This window comes from Rattus norvegicus, chromosome X (genome assembly GCF_036323735.1).
Source record: "Rattus norvegicus strain BN/NHsdMcwi chromosome X, GRCr8, whole genome shotgun sequence".
NCBI classification, from domain to species: Eukaryota; Metazoa; Chordata; class Mammalia; order Rodentia; family Muridae; genus Rattus; species Rattus norvegicus.
In genome coordinates, this window is record NC_086039.1 from 71692379 (window position 1) to 71715847 (window position 23469).

The following is a 23469-nucleotide window of genomic DNA, read 5'->3' on the forward strand; positions in this document are numbered from 1 at the left end:
AAACCACATTAAATATTGTTTAAGGTACAATAAGGAAATTGTTCATTCACTGACATGAATTTTTCCTATCATCAGAGCAGTAAATACTTCACATACTGTTCTAAAAATGTTTTCCTCTGAGATACGTTGAATACCAATTCTTGTCAGTACTGAGAGAACCCCTACTACATGTTTTTGGCTACAACATATTTTTATGAGTACTTGATTTGTTATCTTCAGCAACATGAACCTTTTCATGAACATGCACATAAGGATATATGTAGGTTGGTGGAACCCCTCAGGTGTCACCCTCAGGAATGCCCCCCGCCAAACGTTGTAAAGGAACAGACCAGAGAATGTTCGATGCCTTGGCTAGATTCCAAGTTCCACTGAATAATACATATTTGTTCTAGAATTAACATCAAAACTGGCTCTATCCACGAGTTCTTGTTAGTAAGACCTTAACTATTATTGTATACGGTGTGTGTATATGTGCACGGACACTCATGACGTGACACATATGCAGGTCACAGGGCAACCTTTGTGAGCTGGTGCTCATTCCTTTGGGTCTGAGATTGAACTCACTTTGAGTTTCTAGGATCAAACTGAAATACTAGTAAAGGACCTCATGATGGTAAAAGCACTTGCCAGTTGAGCCTTTGCTAGTATTTTTTGATTACACCAAAGTATGCATAACGTAAAATCTATCATTTTAATATTTTAAGAGTGCGGTTTAGTAACTTCCTTTAAAGACATCATTGTGTAAACACCACTGCTATTCACCTCTCCAGAACTACTTCCTCTTTCCAAACTGAAACTCTATAGCCATTAAACACTTCTCCTCCCAGTCTCTGACAACAAATTCCTACTTTGCATCTATGAACTTGACTACTCAAAATACCTCATATTGACTAGAATCACTATCTTTTCTTTTATACCTAGCTGGTTTGTTTCACTCAGCATAGTATCTTCGAAGTTCATACATATCATAGCACATATTAGAGTTTCCCTCCCAGGTCTAATATTCCATCCCTGTATATGCCACCTTTGCTTTTCTAGTCAATCGCTGATGGACATTGGGAGTGTTCCCATGTTTTGGCGCTTGTAAACAATATTGGACAGTAATGTAGAAAAAATGTATTCAGCTTTCTCCTGCCATTTCCCTTTCTGCATATACTTAGAATTCCCGAATCATATACCAGTTCTATGTTTCACTTAAAAAAAAGATTTATTCTTGTTCTATGTATATGTATGTATTATGAGTCCAGTATCAGAACAGACCAGAAGAGGGAATTGGCTTTCCTGAAACTTGAGTTACTGCTGGTTGTAAGCTACCATCCCAGTGCTGGAAATTGAACCTGGTCCTCTGCAAGTACACAAGTGCCCTTAACCACTGAGCTATCTCTCTAGCTCACATGTTTAATGTTTTAAGGAACCATCACCCTTATATACAGCCAATTTGCCATTTTAAAATTCCTCCACCAGTTCCCAAGTGTTTGTTTCTACAAATCTTCACCAACAGTCATTATAATACCTGTAAAGAGGTATCTCATTGTACTTTTGGTTTATATATCCCTACTGATCTGTTTTTGACATGTTTTTAGTTTTACTTTTTAGAGTTTCATATAAGTACTGTATTTGCATAATTTTCACCCCCTTGAACACCTATATCCCTCACAAATACCTTTCAAACTCAAAGCCTCTTTATTAATATTTTATAATGCACACACATGTATATACATGCATATGCATATATAAAAACACATCTTATTGAGTCCATTTAGTGTTGCCTATATGTATGTGTTCAAGGCTGACCATATAGGATTGGAAAATCTATCAATGGGTTGTTTCCCGGAGAATCCTGGTTCTCATTCACTTACCAGCCATTAGTTGCCTGTAGCTCTTCATCCAGGGGTGGGGCACTGTAAGATTTCTCCCATCCACAATGGAATGTCAACTGGCATTGCCATTATATACATCTTATTTAGGCAACACCAACTGCTGGTGAAGATGTGGGGAAAGGGAAGCCTCATTCACTCTCGGTGTAATTGCAAACTAGTGAAGTTGCTCTGGAAATCAGTGTAGAGAATTCCCAAAAAGATAAAAAAGATGTTGATATGACCCTACTAGACTCCTTGGCATGTGCAACTATGGAGATAGTTGAGCAGCCATGCTCACTGAGCAGGTTTTAAAAATCTAATTATTGGCCCTCTGAATTTCTTCTTTGAAGAAGTCTTTTTTACTTTTTAAATACTCTCTCCCTCTCTCCTGGTATGCCTGTGTGCCTTGTGTGCCTCTTTGTGTGTGTGTGTGTGTGTGTGTGTGTGTGTGTGTATGCACGTTTACGCATAAAGGTCAGAAAACAACTTTATGATGATGGATCTATCCTTCCACATTTACATGGGTTGTGAGGACCAAACTCAGAGGGTCAGCCTTATGCAATGAATTCCTTTATCGTTTGATCCATTTCACCAGACTTAAAGACATTTAAATCTTTGCTCGATTTTGATCAATTGTTAATAGTTTGTGTTGAATTGTAGTTCTTAATGCTTGTTGAAAATCAATTCATTATCATATATAATATATAAATATTTTGTCCTGTTGTATAAAATTGCCTTTTCATTTTGCTGATGGCTCTCTTTAAGCACCTAGGTTTTATTTTGATGGAGTTCCATTTCTCTATTTTATCCTTTAGTTGCCTCTATGTTTTTGGAATCATATCCACTCAAGAAATCACTGTCAAATCCAATGGCAAAAAACATTTCATGTTTTCTTCTCAGAATTTTAGTTTTACATTTTATATTTTGATGATTTGTTTGTGTATACAGTTAGGTAAGGAATAAATCTCACTTTTCTGCATGTAGACATGTTTTTGCAGAATTATGCATTGAAAAGACTGTCCTTTCCCTATTCAGTGGCATCCTTAATGAAGATCATCTGGCTACAAATAAAAAGCTTTATTTCTGGTTCCTTCATTCTAGTTTACTGTTCTCTATGTCCAACTTTATACCAGCACCATACATTTTGATTACTGAGGACTTGTAGTATGTGCTGACTTTAGTATGAGTCTTCCAGTTTTGTTCTTCATTTTCAATATTATTTCTGCCACTTGAGTGCAATTCCCTTAATTTTCCATCTAAATTTCATTATTTTATTTTTAATTTTTTTGAGAAGGGTCCCAAGACCTTTTACCCTTTCTGCCAGTATACTAAATACTAGGACTATATATGTTCCATCCTATCATTTTTTTCTGAAGGATTTTAATTAATATACTGTTCAAGTGACAGGAAACCCATTAAGAATACCCATTATTTACTTAGTCTATTATTTATAGCAACAAAGGTACAAAACTTTGTAAATAGAATTAAGTTACTCAAATAGAGAAACAGACTTTAATCAAAATAGTCATATACATTTAATCTATCATACTCAAACTTTATGCCACATGCCACAATGATTGAACAAATTTAAATAGTCTTTCAAAGTTAGGAGGTGGTGGTACACACATTTAATCCCAGCACTAAGGAGGCAGACGCAGTTGGATGGATCTCTATTGAGTTTGAGGACAGCCTGGTTTACAGAGTGAGTTCCAGGACAGCCAGAACTGCACAGAGAAACCGTGTCATGAAAAAACAACAATAAAAAACCTAACCAAAACAAACAAACAAACAACAACAACAATAACAACAGCAAACAAAGCAACCAATCAACCATCAAATAAATAGTATTTCAAAGTTGGGTGTTTTTTGGTAACCATGACATGTTAAGAGATTTGAGATATAACTCATATGTTTTAGATCTCATCAATGCCTTATAATTTCTTAGAAAATATTGATGAAATTATTAGTTGCAGAATATACAGACATCAAAGAATTTCTTTTCATCCCTGGTTTTACTTTGGGAATGCTAAAACTAATCCTCACATTGGGTTTCTAGTAGGTAAGTTTGATTTTTTCACTGAAAGGAGGTAACAAATGCTCATAATTTACTAATAAATATAGTCTAGGTAGGATTTAGGACTACCTCTCTTAGCAGGTATTTCCATAAGGCTAATTCTGAACTCTGTAATTTTAATTTTTAAAAAAATCTTGGCTCCAGACACCGCCCAGACATGAAGGGACCCGGTCAACAGTTCTCTGCACCCAAATCCCATGGGAGGGAGAGCTAAACCTTCAGAGGGGCAGACACGCCTGGGAAGCCAGAAGAGACTACACTCGGCCCACATTTCTGACGCCAGAGGAAAACACCTAAAGCCATCTGGGACCCCGGTACACGGGGGCTCTCAGAAAAGGCAGCGCAGGCCCTCCTGGTTGCTGCTCTCACGGAGAGCTCAAAAGCAGCCACCCACAAGCAAACTTGAGCCGTGGGACCACAGGTAAGACCAACTTTTCTGCTCCAAGCGACCTGCCTGGTGGATTCAGGACACACAGGGGCAAAATTCCTCTGGGACCAGGCACTTCCGGTTTTTAGCTGGAGCCCCAACCTCACTGATCCCAGCCCGAAGCTCACTGCTCCCAAGAACCTTGGGAGAGAGAGTTCACAACCCAGACAGGTGGGTACTCCTGAGACTGCAGAGTGGGAAAGACCACCAATACTGCCCACTCCTGCCCACATCCCTGGCCCAAGAGGAAACTGTATATGGCCTCTGGGATCCGGTAGATAAGGGCACTGGAGCTGCAGGTCCCCTGCGCCCGAGACACCGCCAGAACCTGAAGGGACCAGATCAACAGTTCTCTGCACCCAAATCCCATGGGAGGGAGAGCTAAACCTTCAGAGGGGCAGACATGCCTGGGAAGCCAGAAGAGACTACACTCTGCCCACATTTATGACTCCAGAGGAAAACACCTAACACCATCTGGGACCCCAGTGCACGGGAGCTCCGGGAAAAGGCTGCACAGGCCCTCCTGGTTGCCGCCCTCACCAAGAGCTCAAAAGCAGCCTGCCACGAGCAACTTGAGTCACGGGACAACAGGTAAGACTAAGTTTTCTGCTCCAAGCGACCTGCCTGGTGGACTCAGGACACAGGCCCACAGGGACAGCTGAAGACCAGTAGACAGGAAAGACTACACTCCCGAAAGCAGAACACTCTGTTCCCATAACTGGCTGAAAGAAAACAGGAAAACAGGTCTACAGCACTCCTGACACACAGGCTTATAGGACAGTCTAGCCACTGTCAGAAATAGCAGAACAAAGTAACACCAGAGACAACCTGATGGCGAGAGGCAAGCACAGGAACCCAAGCAACAGAAACCAAGACTACATGGCATCATCGGAGCCCAATTCTCCCACCAAAGCAAAAACGGAATATCCAAACACACCAGAAAAGAAAGATCTAGATTTAAAATCATATTTGATCATGATGCTGGAGGACTTCAAGAAACACATGAAGAACTCCCTTAGAGAAACAAAGGAAAACATAAATAAACAAGTAGAAGCCTATAGAGAGGAATCACAAAAATCCCTGAAAGAATTCTAGGGAAACACAATCAAACAGTTGAAGGAATTAAAAATGGAAATAGAAGCAATAAAGAAAGAACACAGGGAAACAACCCTGGATTAGAAAACTAAAGGAAGAGACAAGGAGCTGTAGATACAAGCATCACCAACAGAATACAAGAGATAGAAGAGAGAATCTCAGGAGCAGAAGATTCCATAGAAATCATCGACACAACTGTCAAAGATAATGGAAAATGAAAAAAGCTACTGGTCCAAAACATACAGGAAATCCAGGACTCAATGAGAAGATCAAACCTAATGAGAATAGGTATAGAAGAGAGTGAAGACTCCCAGCTCAAAGGACCAGTAAATATCTTCAACAAAATCATAGAAGAAAACTTCCCTAACCTAAAGAAAGAGATGCCCATAAACATACAAGAAGCCCACAGAACTCCAAATAGATTGGACCAGAAAAGAAACCCCTCCCGTCACATAATAGTCAAAACACCAAATGCACAAAATAAAGAAAGAATATTAAAAGCAGTAAGGGAAAAAGGTCAAGTAACATATAAAGGCAGACCTATCAGAATCACACCAGACTTTTCGCCAGAGACTATGAAAGCCAGAAGATCCTGGACAGATGTCATAAAGACCCTAAGAAAGCACAAATGCCAGCCCAGGTTACTGTATCCTGCAAAACTCTCAATTAACATAGATGGAGAAACTAAGATATTCCATGACAAAACCAAATTTACACAATATCTTTCTCCAAATCCAGCCCTACAAAGGATAATAAATAGTAAAGCCCAACATAAGGAGGCAAACTACACCCTAGAAAAAGCAAGAAACTAATTGTCTTGCCAACAAAACAAAGAGAAGAAAATTACAAAACATAACCTCACATCCAAATATGAATATAACAGGAAGCAATAATCACTATTCCTTAATATCTCTCAACATCAACAAAACAGATTCAGGAGTTTAGAGATATGACATTATAACAAGTGTGTGATCCCTTAGATTTATCCAGGAGCACAATATACATACATGTATTATGTGCACATATATAAATGGAACTTTTTGAGACAGGGTCTCACACTATAGGCTGGCATGAAACTTATCCTGTAACCCAGGCTGGCTTAGAACTTACCATAATCCTCTTGCCATGGCCACCATGCTGCCTGGAACATTCTCTGTCTGTCTGTCTGTCTGTCTGTCTCTCTCTCTCTCTCTCTCTGTCTCTGTCTCTCTCTATATGTGTGTATATGTGTGCACCACAGGTATATATATATATATATACACATATATATACACATACATGTGTATATATATACATACAAATATATAGATATACACACATACATATACACACATCACATATACATATTTATTCATCAATTAAAAGTTCATATATATGTTATATATAAACTTTTTGTTGATGCTCTGTGAATTTCACATTGTGCATTCCAATCCCACTCATCTCCCCATCCCTCCATATCTGCCCTCCACCCTTGCAACCTTCCCTTGGAAAGAACAACAAAAACAATCTTGCCATGGAAGATATGCTATGTCAGGGTGTATCACACAGTATACCCTTTTGTCCACACTTCTTTTCTTGCAAATGTTGATTGCAATGAGTCACTGGTCTGGATCAAGGCCTCTGACTTCTGCTATGCTATCAATACAGGATCTTCACTGGGACTCCTCTCAGATATCCTGTTATTGCCCTGTGTCATGGAGATCCTGCAGCTTTGGGTCAACAGGACCAGCCCCTTCATGTGCTCTAGCAGTTGACAGATTAGGTAGATGTTGGAATGAGCCCATTCAAAGCCATGGGTCTGGGCTTGGATGTTAGCTCAGTTGGTCAGCCCATCAGCTCTCCTGTGCCTATGCCACCAGGACCAGCTCTCCCACTTTGCACAGGCAAGGCAGGGCCAGCTCTCCTCCCTGTGGCACTTTTAAAAAAGTGATATACATAAAAGCATTTACTTGCCACTATATAACTATACACCAGTAGACAAAAAATTTTTAAACAAATCAAAATGGAAAAAATGTGCTATTGCTAGGAATTAAGGGAAATTAAAATAATTTTGCATATGAAAATTATTAATCTAACAAAATAAATAATAAAACCCAACCGTTGGTGGGGTAGTTAAAAACATAAAGGTATATCTTATTGATATAAAAATCAATGCTGTTAATTATTTGTTTTTTCTGAGGTATAGTCAGGCAGCATGTTGTAAATGCTAAGAAGATAATCTTATACTTACCCAGAATACCTGTTCTGAAAATATACTCCAAGGAAACAGTGATCTACATATAGGCACTTATAGAAGGACAAAACCTTTGGAAACAACTCAGACTTTCAAAAATAAGGGGGTAATTATTATAATTTTATGGAATGACATTTATTTTAATATAAGATGCATATAAAAAGTTAGGCAAACACAAACACAATATATGTACACTCAATCTAACTATAAAAAGCAAGCTATGTGCACTTACATATTAGAAAGGAATTCATATTGTATTAAGATTTGTATTTAATAGTTATTAAGTTCAATAAATTCATAAAGATGATCAGTCTCATAACTTAAAATAACAGCATGGTAGGTGGGCACCTATGCTCAGCACTTGAGAAACTGAGGCAGGAGTGTCACTTGAGCCTAGAAATTTGAGGCCAGCATGGGCAACATGAGGCCCTGTCTATAAATAGATAAACAAACAAGATTAAAAAGGAGCTGCCCATGAACTCTAAAGGATCTAGAATGAGGCATAAAAACTATTTAGCTGTCAAGTTAGTGAGGAAGTAGTTCTTTATTCTTGGTAGGACAGTAACTGTTGTTTGATGTGTATTTCAAGCAATTTTGGTATTTTGAAACTGTCACAGTTGTATTTTGAAGACACAGGGTCTGCCTATGCAGCACCACACCCAGGCTGAGACACATAATTCTCTTTTCTTAGCCTCCTGGGGAATAATATAATTGTAGGCTTGGTCATGAGATATTTTAAAGAAGCACTCTTTTAAGATTTTAAACTGGCAATGTATATAATTTTTATAAGATAATTATTGAATAGAGCCCCCCCCCTTTTTTTGCTTCTTTTTTTCGGAGCTGGGGACCGAACCCAGGGCCTTGCGCTTCCTAGGCAAGCGCTCTACCACTGAGCTAAATCCCCAACCCCAGAATAGGGCCCTTTTTTTAACATGGCAGATAAGCACTCTAGTGAGCTATATACTTAATCAAAAATCAAATCTACAATTAGATTATAATATAATTTACAAATTATCTTTTTGTATAATATACAAGTTATATTATAATCCAATTTACAAATACAACCTTTTGTGGCTTGATTTAAGATTGTGTTAATTTCCTGTTGATACTATAATGAACAACCATAAATATAATAGCTTAAAACAGTACAAGTTTGGGCCAGTGAGATGGTTTTAGGGGTAAAGGTACCTGGTGCTAAGTATAATGTCCTGAGTTCAATCCATGGGTAACACATAGTAGGAGAAAATCAACTCTTGCAAGTTGTCCTCTGGTCTTCATACATACACCTTGGCGCGCACGTGCACACACACACACACACACACACACACACACACACACACACACACACACACACACTTACCAAAATGAATTAAAAAATGAAATTTAAAAGTTTAGAAAAGAATCACGAATGTATACCCTTATTAGTGCTAGAAATAAGTAGTCCAAAAAGAGCACTACAGAGCTAAAACTCAAAACCTAAGTATCCAGAGAGAAATTCATTTATCTTCTAGTTCCTAAATTTCAGAATCTAGATATTTGCATTCCTTTGCTTGTATTATCACTCCCATCTCCTGCTTCTGACATTATAACTCCTATTTCTACAGTCTGATCTTCCTCTTGATCCCCTGTTACAGAGATACATGTAATTTACACTTAGGGCCTGTGGAGCAGTGGGCTATACCAGGAAACTTGGTAAGGCTGGACAGGTTGAAAGTCCTGTGACCCAGAGAGGCTGGTAGGAGGTTCACCTGCTTCCTACCCGGGCCCTGTCACATGACCACACTCCCTACATAGAAACCTATGGTCACGTACATCAAAACAGAGTTCTCCATGCTAAGGAGGTATCTAGAGACCTAGAAGCCCTGAGGGTTTAGTCAATAAGCTTCCCTTCCCAGACATTCCTTCCTACAAAAGGTATTTAATCTCTGGGTGGTATGCACCCATTTTCCACAATGAATAGTCAATAAACAGTATGGATGAACACGGACTATCTCTTTCATTAAGAACCACCGTGGAGATCATTGAGGAAAACTTCATCTACAGAGTCTCCTGCAGAAGGCCCCTCCATGTTCCTGGACTCGTCACTGCTGAGCCACTGCTAAATTAAGCCGGAGTTCCCCATTCTTCTACCGGCTCTGGGCTCCTCTTCAGCCCATTGGCCTCCACCATTCTCAGCTACTCCAAGACTTCCAGCGTCTAGATGTCCAGAAGTCTGAGAACCGGACCTGGCCTCATCACAGGCCTGATACCCCTTCATTCAGACTCCATGTGGTTTTCAGCAGCTACTGAATGCCCTGCAGTTTGGGAACCCCAGCTTCTGCGTCAACCTATGCCATTTCTCACTCGGGCTGAAGGCCCCCATCCTAACCCAAGGCTGCATTCTCCCACTCCCAGAACAGCGCACTGATGCTTCCCATCACCCGACATTAGTGCAGGGTAAATGTTGTCTAGCATCTCCACAGTTTGCTTGCCCTAGCAGTGGGGTGAAACGCAAAAACCACAAGGACCTACTTTGATAATCCAGAATATTCTTCCATATCTCACAATTCTTAATTATATTTGCTAAGACTTCTTTGACACACAAGATAATGCTCACAGGTTCCCAGAATTATAAATGGATGTCTGGGGTGAGATATTTCTCATCCTTCAGTTTACCCCTTGGGTCCTGAGAATACACATTTCCTTTCACTTGTAAAATACACGTACACCATCCCAACATCTCTCAAACTCTAACATATCATAGCATCAGACCAAGTCCAATATCTTTCCAATATCATCAGACCAAAGTCCAAATATTTTTATTAAGGTATGAATGAGAATCTTGGTATATGCCATCCTGGGACAAGATTGGAAAACATAATTGCTGAACCTCAAATGCAGTAGTGGGACAGGGTTGGTTACAAACTATAGACATTCCTATTATTTAAAAAAGGAGAAAATGGCAGGAAGTCTTACCAGTTCCAAGAAATGTTAGACCCAGATAGGCAAGTCATTGGATTTCAATGCTCAGCAGTAGCTTGATAGCCCTTTCATTGAGTCTGAGCTTCACACCACTCAAAGTGGCGCCCTGTGAGCTATCCTTTTTACTTGGAAGGTAGCATGTGCTTGCAAATGAGCAGTTTCATTTGTTTGCTACCCCACTGTAGAATTCTGGAAATCCAAAAGACTTCTTTCAGGTGGTCCTATACTTGTCATCTGACTCTGTCAGTCTAAGTTGGCAGTATTTCTGCTGGCATAGATAGAATATTCCTTATCCTAAGTACTAGGACCCTTAAATGTTTTATATCTTAAAAATAGGAATATTCATATTTTTTTCTTAGTTGAGCATGCATCATTTACCTAAAACCTTAAATCTGAATGTATTCCAAAGCCTTACATTTAGAATTTAAAAATTAAAACTAAGGTTTCAATAGTGTTGGTTCCTTCTGGAGAGAATTTATTTCTAGCCAATCCTGATTTCAAAGGGATACAAGCATTCCTTGATAATCCTCATAGCCATACAACTCCAATTTGGTGGTTTGAATGAGAATGCTCCCATAAGTTCATAGATTTGAATGTTTGGCCACCAGGGAATGGCATTATTTGAAAGGAGGTGTAGCTTTGTTGGACACAGTGTGTCACTGGGGGGGGGGGTGAGAATTGAGGTTTAAAAAGCCCAATCCAGTGGGCACTGGGGTCACCCCTTGCCTTCAGCACTGAGGCAATTGGTCATGAGAACAGCTGAGCCATCCCTGCTCCTCACCAACAGCAGCACTCAGGAAAGTGAGTCCTGCACCTGGGCAACAGGGCAGAGCTGTCCCTAATGGCAAAGGCACAGATGAGCCAGTCCTGAGGACGTGAGAATACAGAGAGCTGGCTCAGCTCCTCATAGGCTGCAGCACTTGGGACAATGGGCCCCATACCTTGACTGGGCAGCATTGTGGAGCTGGCTGTGGAGGCCTGGGTGCTGCTGAGTCCCACCCAGAGATCTTGAGAGCTGACCCTGCCTCCTGCTAATGGTGGCATTGGGCAGCCTAGCCAGAGCAGTGCTGGTGGTGCAGATAAGGAAGAGCTGGCTCACTGACCAGTTTAACTACCACTCAGGTTCAGATCCAGGGCTTTTAGTTGGTACACACGAATAACTGAATCATCTGTGAACTGTTGAGGTGTGTTAAAGGGCCAGTCCTGGGGTTGAAAGCTTCAGAAATCTCCATGAAACAGGATAACTCCACTGAGGATCCAATATTGATAGCGTGATAGAAGCCAGAGATCTCGAACCAGATCAATGACTCATTGTGACGAACATTTGCAAGTAAAGATGGTTGGACAGAGGGGTATACTGTGGAACATACTATGCTTTCTATGCTTTTAAAAATATTTTGTGTTTCTTTTGGAGGAGGAAGGTCCAAGGGTAGAGGGCAGATATGAGGGGACAGGAGATGAGTGGGACTTGGGTGCATGATGTGAAATTCACAAAGAATCGATAAAAAGTAAAAAACCAAACCAAACCAAGTCAAACCAAACCAAGCCAAACCAAATAAGAAGAACCAAAGCCCAAGCCAGGTTCAGTGGTTCTCCCTTCTTGATGCCTGTAGATTCTGCTGTAGAAGTCTCAGCTCCTTCCCCAGCACCATGTCTGCCTGTGTGCTCTCATGCTTCCCACCAGGATGATAATGGACTAAACCTCTGAAACTGTAAGCCAGACCCAATGAAATGTTTCCATTATAAAAGTTGCCATAGACATAGTGTCTGTTCAGAGCAATGGAACACTGACAAAGACAGAGTTGGTACTAGGGACATAAATATTGCTGTGACAGGCCTGACCATGCTGCTCACTGGTGGCATGCACTTTATTTAGGACTTTGGATTAGGAAAGCAATGTAACATCAATTAAGAGAATACCAATGGTTAGCACACTTAAGTTCGAGATACTAAAAAGACGTTCCCTCAAGTGACATTGCCACTTATTCTAAATTTATAAAGTGCTTGCTGTTGTACAGTGGACAGATATATCATGTTAGGAGTTATTATAACCTGGTTAAATACATAAAGAGTTTGCTATTATTTAGATGATAGTTATATAATGTTATAATTATAACCTGATTATTGTGTCATTTAAAAATTAAGCATGACATAAGGAGATAGGATTACGTGTCAAGTTGATAAGGGGTGGACTTGTGATGACTATTCTTGGTTGTCAATTTGACATTTGGAATTAACTAAAACCCCTAAAATGTCTGGGCATACCTGTGAGGGATGTTTGCTTAATCATTTGAAGCAGGAAGATCCACTTCTAATCCAAATCTTTAAGGTGGGAAGAAACTATTAATCCAGATCTTTTGAGGTAGGAAGACCCATCTCTAATATGGTCACACATTCTACTGGTAGCCTATATAAAGGACTTGGAAGAAGGAAACTTGCTCTTGCCTTCACTGGGATTAGAGCCTACTTCTTTAGGATTTCAGTGTATACTGAAGACCAGCTAGGTCACCCAGCCTTGTGAATTAATAAAACTACCTGGATTCTTGGACCTTATCTTTATAGGTAGTCATTGTTGTATTAGCTGGACCATAGACCGTAATTCAAACTATCAATCCCAAATATATCACAGCTACTTCCGTAGCCTGTTCTGACCCTATGATTGTATTTGGGGGTCCACCTCAATCATTCTCATCTCAAGTTCCTTAATTTAACAACATTTGCAAAATTATTTTTGCCATATAAGGTAATGTTCCTAAGTACTAGGGATCAGAACCTGGATATTTGAAGGAAGCATGTTTAATCAGTCTCTTGCAAAGATAGTTTAGAAATTTTGCATATCCTTTTCTTTTTTGTTAAAAAGGCTGGAACTCAGGCTTTGTATAGTCTAGGCAAGGGTTCTGACCCTGAGCTACAGACTACCAGCACCCATATCTTTTGTTTGGTAACAGTATATTTGCTTAATATGAAAGTTCTATCATCAAATTTAATAAAAAGAATAAAAATAATTATTTAGAAAAAGGTATTAAATTAAGGAATTTGTTAATAATTAGCTCATTATACAACAAAGTAAAAAAGACCTTAAATAAGTTCCTTGATCACTAATCTACATAAAATTAGCATGTATTCAAAACAGAAATATAGTTTCTAAGAAAGGGGAAAGCATGCTAGTTAAGTATGCATACTGTCTGGAATCAAGACTGTTCTACATACCAAAGTATGCATAAACACACCTAAAATTATTAAGCCTGTTCATAAAAGATTAGTTCAGAAACTCGGATTCCAGAGTCTAAATTCCTTCTTGGATCCAATGTAATAAAACAATACAAGTTAAAGATCGGGGTGGGGAATGGAAAGAAACCAGCCCGCATCACATAACAGCTTGATTTTAGCAGGCTGGCCAATCTCCTTACCTAGACTGGAATAAATGTGGCTGAGAATACGAGCTGGCTGTACTCTTATGGGGTACACTTCAGCAATGGTCTCCACATCAATTCCTTTGTCCTTCAAAATGGCCTTGATTTCTTCTGTTTCAGCCAGAATGGAGACTACAGGAAAGAAAGATGAGATCAACAGAAGGTTTTTCGTCCAACAGAAACTTAAAACTTCATTTATTTGATGTGTATGAGTGTTTTGACTACATGTATGTCTATGGACCACATAAACGTCTGGTGCCCATGGAGGTCTGAGGAGTGCATCAGATCCCCTGAAATTGGAGTTATAGACAGTTATAAGCCACTATGTGACTTCTGGAAAGTGAACCTGGGTCTTCTGTATGAACAAGTACTCTCAATTGCTGAGCTGAGCCATCTCTCCAGACCCCTAGAAATATTTTCAAGTGTATAATTTCTTTAGGAGGGCAAGAGAGGAAAGTATTATTGAGGAAGTCTACTGAATCAGGGATTATTCTAGATTTTAAAAACTGCATAACTAGGAAAGGAAAAACTAAGTAGAATATGAGAAGAAGCTTTTTGGCTAGGTACCCATGTGTGCCTACTGAATGGCTTTCAGTAGTTATCAGATTCCATGTTGTAATGGGAAATTGTTAATCCTCAGTCTTTTTCTGATAGTGCTGGTGAAAGCTGACTGCCCAGGCTCTTCAATATACGCACAACTAATGTCAGTGCTAGGAGTGTCAGGGCAATATAGAATATATGAAACACTAGAGTTGCCCTATAGCTAGAGAATGGAAGAAGGAGAGTAAACTGAGGCTGAAAATCTGAGTCAGTAATATACAGGTCTGACAACTGTGGGTTTACAGGGAGTGTGGTGAAGGTGCTGGGGATATAGAGATGAATATAGTAGCTTTTCCTGTAAGAAGCTCTGGGTGTTATGGTAAAAGGAAATATTAATTCAATAGAAAATGACTCCTGGGTAAATACACACACACACACACACACACACACACACACACACACACACACACACACACACATATATATATATATATATCACGAGACCCCCCAGAAGGTGCATTTACCTAGTCTTGAGTTAGAAAGGTTGGTTTCAAGAAAGGCAGACTAGAGAGATGGCTCAGTAGTTAAGAGCACTGGCTGCTTTTCTAGAGTACCCAGATTCAGTTATCAATATCTATGTGTACATATGGCTTATAACTATCTGTAACTCCAGTTCCAGGAGATCCAATGCCATTTGAGGGTACCATGCACACATGTTGGTGCTCAAATGTACATTCAGATAAAACATCCATATGTGTTAAATTAAAAAATTAAGTAAATGAAGGTAGGGGGAAAGAGCTGGTAGCTAACTGGATTTGAAATAATAAGTAAATTTGTCAGAAGGACAAAAACTGAATGGAGTGCTGGAGAGACAACTCATCTTCAATTAAGAGCACTGGCTTCTCATCTAGAGGATCCAGGTTCAGTTCTCAGTACCTACATGGTGGCCTCCAAACTTCAAATCTAGTTTCAGAAGAAATGTGGTGGTTGGAATATGCTTGGCCCAGGGAGGTTTGGTCTTGTTGGAGGAAGTGTGCCATTGTTGGGGTGGGCTCTGAGACCATCCTCTTATGTGTCTGGATGTTAATCTTTTCCTGTTTATCTTTTGTGAAGATACAGAATTCTCAGCTCCTCCAGTCCCACTTTGATGATAATGGACTGAACCTCTGAAAGTGTAAGCCAACTCCAAAGTAAATGCTGGCCTTCATAAGAATTGCCTTGGTCATGGTGTCTGTTCACAGCAGTAAAACTCTAAGTAAGACAGAAAGGATCCAATGCCTTCTTCTGGCCTCCCCAGGCACCAGACAGTCACTTGCCACACAAAGACACATGCAAACAAAATGCCCATATACTTTTTTTTAAAAAGTAAACTGCAAGGGGATAGTTATTCTAGTCTAAAGTTGGGGAGGCAGCAGCAAACTATATAGGCTTCAATGTTATGGCATGAAAGATTTTACTAAGCAATAAAATGAATGAAAATGGAAAGGTAGACAAGGTTAGCTCATCATGGAAGGATACATGTTAAGGTTTTGTATATTATTGTTGGGCACTGTTTCCCAGGCTGCATTCTATAGAACTTCAGGGTTCTACATGGGGCCATAGAACTAGTTATAGGAGTAAAAGGGACTAAAGGAGAATCAAGGTAAATAACACTTTGAGGTCCCAGGAGTACATTCAACAAAGCAAATAAATTCTTGTTTATATTTATAAAATATAAATGAGAGTATGATGTCAGATACAAGGGGTATATACATGGACATAATGACTCCTGATGGAGGGCAGAAAGAAGTTAATCTGATAGAGGCGATGGTGAAAGTAAGGGAAAAGCTGTTTCAGATAAAAGACACAGCATGAACAAAGTTATAAAGTTAGCTTTTACTGCTTTGCTTCCAGTTGTGCTGGAGAATGAAGACAGGCCTTCACAGAACAGCCAATCACTTGTACCACTGAGCTACACCCTCAGCCTGTGAACCAAGTCCTTGTAGTAGGAATTATGATTGTGGAGGAGAGTGAAGAGAAATAGAGTAAACTACAAAGAGTCTTTGTAAGTTATGTCAAAAGAACTGAAATACAAAATGCCCGCAGAGTTATAATCAGAGCAATAATATACCCAAGTTGTACCTTAAAAGAGTACACTCAAGTTAATAATTAAAGAATGAATGGACATTTCTTTATATGGGTTATAATAAGCTGATAAGACGACAGACTGTATTGGGCTTGGACTGAAGACAGAAATATCAGTTCAAAATTAATGCAGTAATGTAAGGGGGCGTGTGTGTTGATAACTTACATTAGAATCATGCTATTGGCACTGTCAGAAACAGGATGGATTTTAGAGTGACTGGAGAAGTAAAAGAGCCAGAGCTTGTTTTATAAACACAGGAAATCTGAGAGGAATAAATAGGAATTGAAAAGTGTTCTTTGAGTGTTCATTTCTGTATGCTGGGAGTATTTAATGACAGACACAGAAGGCATAGTAGGATTAGCTGATAAAGTAGGAGGATCCAGCTGATCAGCTTTAGTTATATTGAGCCTACAGTGCATAGACACATTCAAGTAAGAACTCATTAGAAACAGATGAGATGGGAAGAGAATACATATTGTCAAGAAAAGAGGAACTGGAATATTACTTTGAGGAAACTCAGGAACAGATTGATAAGGATAAGCCTTGGACAAAGGGAAGTTCTTGTATCATGTCTTATATTTTCTCTATAGCATAGGATGTGAGGTCATCATGTGAGATGAGGGAAAAGGGAAAGATTTTGGAATGAAACTGAGAAACATGACCAATTATTCAGAACAAGACAAATGGCAGGCTATGGACAGAGCTCTCAGTAATACCAATAGCTCAAGGGAAATAAAAGAAGAGAAAGACAAGAATAAGGTAGAAAAGTACTTCAAACAGGTTGAAGGAGATCTACAAATACATATGCTCATGGACACTGTGGAAATTAAGTTTCTAGAAAGATATATGACAAGTCTATCTAAAAGATCTGCTATTACACTGATAATAAAATATCTACTAAGACTGACAATGCCAAGGCCTCTGGAAACTAAGCAAGAATATTTCAGAGTATTAAACCACACTATAAAGAACTAGAGAATTAATGGACTACAAAGAGGCAGAAATATCAATGTGAAAAGAAGCCACATCTGAAAGCCAGATGGAGATTAATATAACAATAGATAAAGAAACTGGAGTGGGGAAATCTGACTATTTCAAAGGACTATTTGTAAAGAAGATTATAGGATCAAGTGGCAAAGGGGGAATTTATCTTGAGTAGGAGAATAAACACATTTTTCTGAGACTAAAGAAAAGGGAGCACGTATGGGTAAGATTATTGGGGTGGGAAGAGTTGGGAAACTAAAGAACATGAGAATATGAAAATGAGCTGGCATGAAGTAGCAGTCTATATATTAGGTGGAAACAAGGCATAGCTGAAAAAATATGAAAATGCTGTCTAATAATAAGAACAAAAACCAACAAACAGGAAGCGGAGTTGGAGACTATGGACATCCAATGCCACCACTCTGCTTATCATGGACTTTCCCCATGATATCTTCTAGTAGGTTTAGGATCAGAAAGTGTAGCCTATACAATTGATCTTGAACTACAATAGTTCGGCAGACATAGCAACAATATGATGCATTGGTGAATGGGATATTTAGGTGATCAAACATGAGGTAGAGAGGAACAGACTAGGAGAAATTAGAGACAAATAGGAAGGAGGGAAAAACCGAGACACATTGTTGTGGGTTGCTGTTTATATGCTGGTGAGGGCAGGCACAAGGGAAGGCAAGAGCCTGTGATTGGGCAGTGGAAAAGGAAGGCAGGCAGAGAACTTTAGAGATGGGACAGAGACAGAGGAGGAAAGTAGATGGAGAAAGAGATAGACATCCAGATTCTGCATGGCTTTAAATAGCCACAGGTAGCTACGAATATCTTACAGGGATGGATAATAACACGACAATTTGTCTTATCTAGGTGGGCAGTTCATATCAATATCAATTAGCTCTGAGTTCACTGCGTGGACGTTTTGTGGGGTGAGAATTTACTGATATAAATCTGACTGATAAATTACAAGCCTCTAGAGTATTGTGGGTTGGGTTATGGGGATTTGTGAGAGCTAACCACAGGGTGTGGGTGGCTGGAAACGTAAGCAGGATCTGCCACAAGAGAACCTGCAGGTAGGCGATCACTGCATGGGGCTAGCCATGGAGTCTGCTGGCACCAGAGAGTAAGTGGTGCTAGCATGGGATGGTGTGTTTTTTATTGTCACATGTAACATTGTTAGCAGAACAAAAGAATGACACACCTATAAGATCCAAAAGTTTGACCCATGGTGTGTGTGTGGTGGTCTGAATGAGAAGGGCCCCTATAGCCTTTAAGTGCTTAGCCCTCAGCTAGAGGGAAGGATTAAGGGACATAGCCTCCTTAGAGGAAATGTGTCAGTGGAGGTAGCAAAGCCCATATTATTCCTGATTAGTTCCTATTCTTTCTCCTCTCTGTCTTTCTCACACTCCATTTCCTCTTTCTCTGTCTCTCTGTCTTCTAACTGCAGATAAGGATGTAAGCTCTCAGCTACTTCTTCAGCATTACACCTGCTTGCCTGTTGCCATGCTCCTTGCCATGGTGGTCATGGACTCTACCTTCTGGAACTGCAAGCCTCAAATTAAATGTTTTCTTGTATAAGCTGCCTTGGTCATAGTGGTTTGTCACAGCAATAGAAAAGTAACAAAGACATTGTATGTAATCTAGAGATACAGAGAAAGGGTACTAGTGTCATGGATATCTAAAAATGTTAAGGATAAAAATAGAAGATAGCATCTACATCAATGCTGAAATCTAGTTTTATGACAGGATTTTGGGAGGAGGAAGAAGACTGTGAGTTGGGCTTCAAAGTCATAAATATATGAATTAGAACAAACAGAAGGTCAACATAGCAAGAAGGTTTAAACCTCAGAGGAAAAGATGCCTCTTTATGGGGGATGAAGAATAATAGTTTCTATAAAACATTTGCTAGCAACAATGAGGTGCAACGGCCACCTAAATAGATCACACAGAGTATCAAGTATAAGAAGCTTTAGAACATAGGCTGATTTTTCGTACAGAATCAACCTGAAATCCAAGGGACATTTAAAAGAATCTTTATAGTAGGACTTAATACCATATTGAAGAGTGATGTTGAATGAAAATTCACATCAAGAAGTCTACTCTCAAAAACAATGATAATGGAAATATTGAAAAAATAGGTAAATAGAAGGTAAAAAAAATCAACATTTGCCCCGCGGCCGGAGGCGGGGCGGGCTGCCAGTGAGAGCCGCCTCGCCGCTCTCCCGCTCCTAGCCAGGTCCGGGCTGCAGCGTGGTCCCCGCGAGACCCTCAGCCGCTGTCGGCGCGCGCCCCAGCGCTCGGCTCGGAGGCGGAGGCGCAGCACAGTAGAGGCGGGTCGTCAGCGCTGGCTGCGCGCCGCGGTCCACCGCTCCGCTTTCCTTTGTCTCCTGCCTGCGGAGCCGGAGCGGTCTCGGTGCCCAGCGGTGCAGCCTCAAGATGGCTGATGGCAACGAGGATGCTCGAGCGGAGGACATGCCAGGCCCGGCCTTCGAAGGCTATGAGGCCATGGAGCTGGCCTGCCCGGCCGAGCGCAGCGGCCACGTCGCTGTCAGCGATGGGCGCCACATGTTCGTCTGGGGCGGCTACAAGAGTAATCAAGTGAGAGGACTCTATGACTTCTATCTGCCCAGAGAAGAACTGTGGATCTACAACATGGAGAGTGGAAGATGGAAAAAGATCAACACTGAAGGTGATGTGCCCCCGTCCATGTCTGGGAGCTGCGCTGTGTGCGTAGACAGGGTGCTGTACTTGTTTGGAGGCCACCATTCCAGAGGCAACACAAACAAGTTCTACATGCTGGACTCAAGGTCTGCAGACAGAGTGTTACAGTGGGAAAGAATTGATTGCCAAGGAATTCCTCCATCATCAAAGGACAAACTTGGTGTCTGGGTATATAAAAACAAGTTAATATTTTTTGGAGGCTATGGATATATACCTGAAGATAAAGTATTGGGGACGTTTGAATTTGATGAAACATCTTTTCGGAATTCAAGTCATCCAAGAGGATGGAATGATCATGTCCATATTTTAGACACTGAAACATTTGCCTGGAGCCAGCCCATCACCACTGGCAAGGCACCTTCACCTCGTGCTGCCCATGCCTGTGCAACTGTTGGAAACAAGGGTTTTGTGTTTGGTGGCAGATACCGAGATACTAGAATGAATGATCTGCACTATCTTAATCTGGACACATGGGAGTGGAATGAACTAATTCCACAAGGTATATGCCCTGTTGGCCGCTCCTGGCACTCACTGACAGCAGTCTCTTCAGACCATCTTTTTCTCTTCGGAGGATTTACCACTGAAAAGCAGCCACTAAGTGATGCCTGGACTTACTGCATCAGTAAAAATGAATGGATTCAGTTTAATCATTCTTATGTTGAAAAACCAAGATTATGGCATACAGCTTGTGCGAGCGATGAGGGAGAAGTAATTGTTTTTGGTGGTTGTGCCAACAATCTGCTGGTCCATCATAGGGCTGCACACAGTAACGAAGTACTTATATTTTCAGTCCAACCAAAATCTCTTGTACGGCTAAGCTTAGAAGCAGTCATTTGCTTTAAAGATATGCTAGCCAACTCGTGGAGCTGCCTTCCAAAACACTTACTTCACAGTGTTAATCAGAGGTTTGGTAGTAACAACAGTTCTGGATCATAAGGCTTTGTAGATAATACTTCTGGTCTACTTGCATGGAAAACAGCCCTGTATTTGTCAGTGTCATCCTTTGTATAATTATATCATTGTTGTAGTTTGCAGCTTTCTGGGTTTTATGTGCATGTGAATGGCCTAGAGAACCTATTTTTGTGTCTAAAGTTTACAATAAATGTATTTAACACCAAAAAAAAAATCAACATTTTTTTGGGAGAAGTAAGAAGGATAGGAAAGAATCAAGCTTTGTGTTTTTTGTGTTTAGCACAAACTTCATTCATTGAAATTTTGACTAGGATTTTTTGAGACAGGATCTCTGTGATAGTTTGAATGAAAAATGGCTCCTATAGGCTCATAAGGTATGGCATTATTTGATAGGATTTGGATGTGCAGCCTTGTTAGAGTAGGTGGAGCCTTTTTGGAAGAAGTGTGTTACTGGTGGTGGGCTTGGAGGTTTCGGAAGCTTAAGCCAGATCCAGTCTCTCTCTTCCTGCTGCCTGATGGTTTGGATGTAGACCTCTCAGCTACCTCTCTAGCATCCTGTCTGACTGCATGCTGCCAAGCTTCCCATCATGACAATAGTGGACAAAATCTCTGAAGTGTAAGCCAGCCCTAATTAAATGTTTTCCTTTATGAGAGTTCCCTTGGTCATGGCGTCTCTTCACAGGAATAGAAACCCTAAGACAGTCTCACTACGTACGTATCCTTGGCTAGCCTGGAACTCCTGATATAGAAGAAGCTAGAATTGAATTCAGTGATCTGCCTGCCTTTGGCTCCCCACTGCTGGGATTAAACACATGTACCACTACACACAGCCCAAGACTCAGATTCTTAATGTTTAGAGAACTCAGTTCAGTGTTTTGCATACTGTAGATACTCTCACATTTAAGTTGTTTCTCAACGGAAAATTTTTAGACATACTGTCTAGTAAGATAATGATTAGAAGCAAATGTACTATGAGGGATACAGGCCTAACACCATAATGCAGGAGGATGTTAATGCATAGGGGGTTATGAAAAGAAAAGAATACTAGCAGAAACAGCACAGAAAATGTGGTTTAAAAGAATATAACAGTGACCAGTGGAATAAAATACCATAAAATTTTAAAGAAAAGAATTCTCAGAAATGAGGTATATCAAATAGTATTTTATAACCTCTGAGATCATCTTTCATTGACTTATTAACAGTAATTTTGAAACCAAACTAAATCAAATTTGTTACAGACTTGAAGCCTAAGATAGAGCCCCCAAATCTCTTTGCCTAATCAGACTTATAATATAATATTATATAATATAACATAATATAATATAATATAATGTTTCTATTGCTAAGAGTAAGTAATACATACCTTGAACCACTACGTCTGGCTTTGGGACAGTGGAAAACCTACGATTCAGGGGATCAATTTCTCCAGGAGCTAAAAATCCCTAAAGAAAACCCATAAAAACAAAATTAATAAGCCTCAAAAAATAAAGCTAGGGTACTGGAGAGATGGCTCTATAGTTAAGAGCGCTGGCTGCTCTTACAATGTGAGGCAGTGGACTGTGGTACCAGACAGAAAACCTGGTAAGGTAGAGCAGATTCAGAAACCCAGAAACCCTGGCAATTCTTTTTTTTTTTTTTTTTTTTTGGTTCTTTTTTTCGGAGCTGGGGACCGAACCCAGGGCCTTGCGCTTCCTAGGCAAGCGCTCTAACCACTGAGCTAAATCCCCAACCCCATCCCTGGCAATTCTTATACTTGAGAAAAGTAGATGTTTAGTAGGCGTTTAAATAAACTCCTGACCAGGTTCCTGTCTTGGCACACATGACCACAGCAGACCATTGAGAGGGCTGTGACAATCAGTCACATAGGGACAACACCTGAAGTCCTTCCACATGCAGATGAGGCGTCCCAGACCAAGTCATTGGAAAGCATCTGCCTCTAGACTCCAACCCGCCCCCAAATGTTTATAAGGCCCTGTCCACAAGGAATAACGGGCACGAGTTATTTCACCAGAGATCTTCTGAAAATTCCTGTCTTATCAAGCTCTAACACTCCAGGGAAGAGCTTTCTCTCCAGAAGCTGGACCTCAACCTGGCCCAAACAGCCAGTGTGAGAGCCTGA

The 23469-nt window shown here is 40.2% G+C and overlaps 2 protein-coding genes across 6 annotated transcripts in view; one reads left to right on the top strand and one right to left on the bottom strand.

Annotated features, from left to right (window-relative positions):
• The window catches only part of Phka1 (phosphorylase kinase regulatory subunit alpha 1), a 138765-nt gene that overhangs the window by 52678 nt on the left and 62618 nt on the right, over window positions 1-23469 (bottom strand). For all 5 annotated transcript variants that reach the window (XM_006257102.5, XM_063280283.1, XM_063280285.1 and 2 more), the window contains exons 13-14: window positions 22714-22792; window positions 14060-14194 (exon numbers count right to left, since the gene is read on the bottom strand). In XM_006257102.5, the coding sequence (XP_006257164.1) occupies window positions 14060-14194; window positions 22714-22792 (214 nt within the window). The remainder of the gene's footprint in view (window positions 1-14059; window positions 14195-22713; window positions 22793-23469) is intronic.
• Window positions 19926-21564, top strand: Klhdc2l1 (kelch domain containing 2 like 1). Its single transcript, XM_039100178.2, has one exon. It carries the CDS (start codon window positions 20154-20156, stop codon window positions 21372-21374), a length of 1221 nt encoding a protein of 406 aa, XP_038956106.1. The 5' UTR covers window positions 19926-20153; the 3' UTR covers window positions 21375-21564.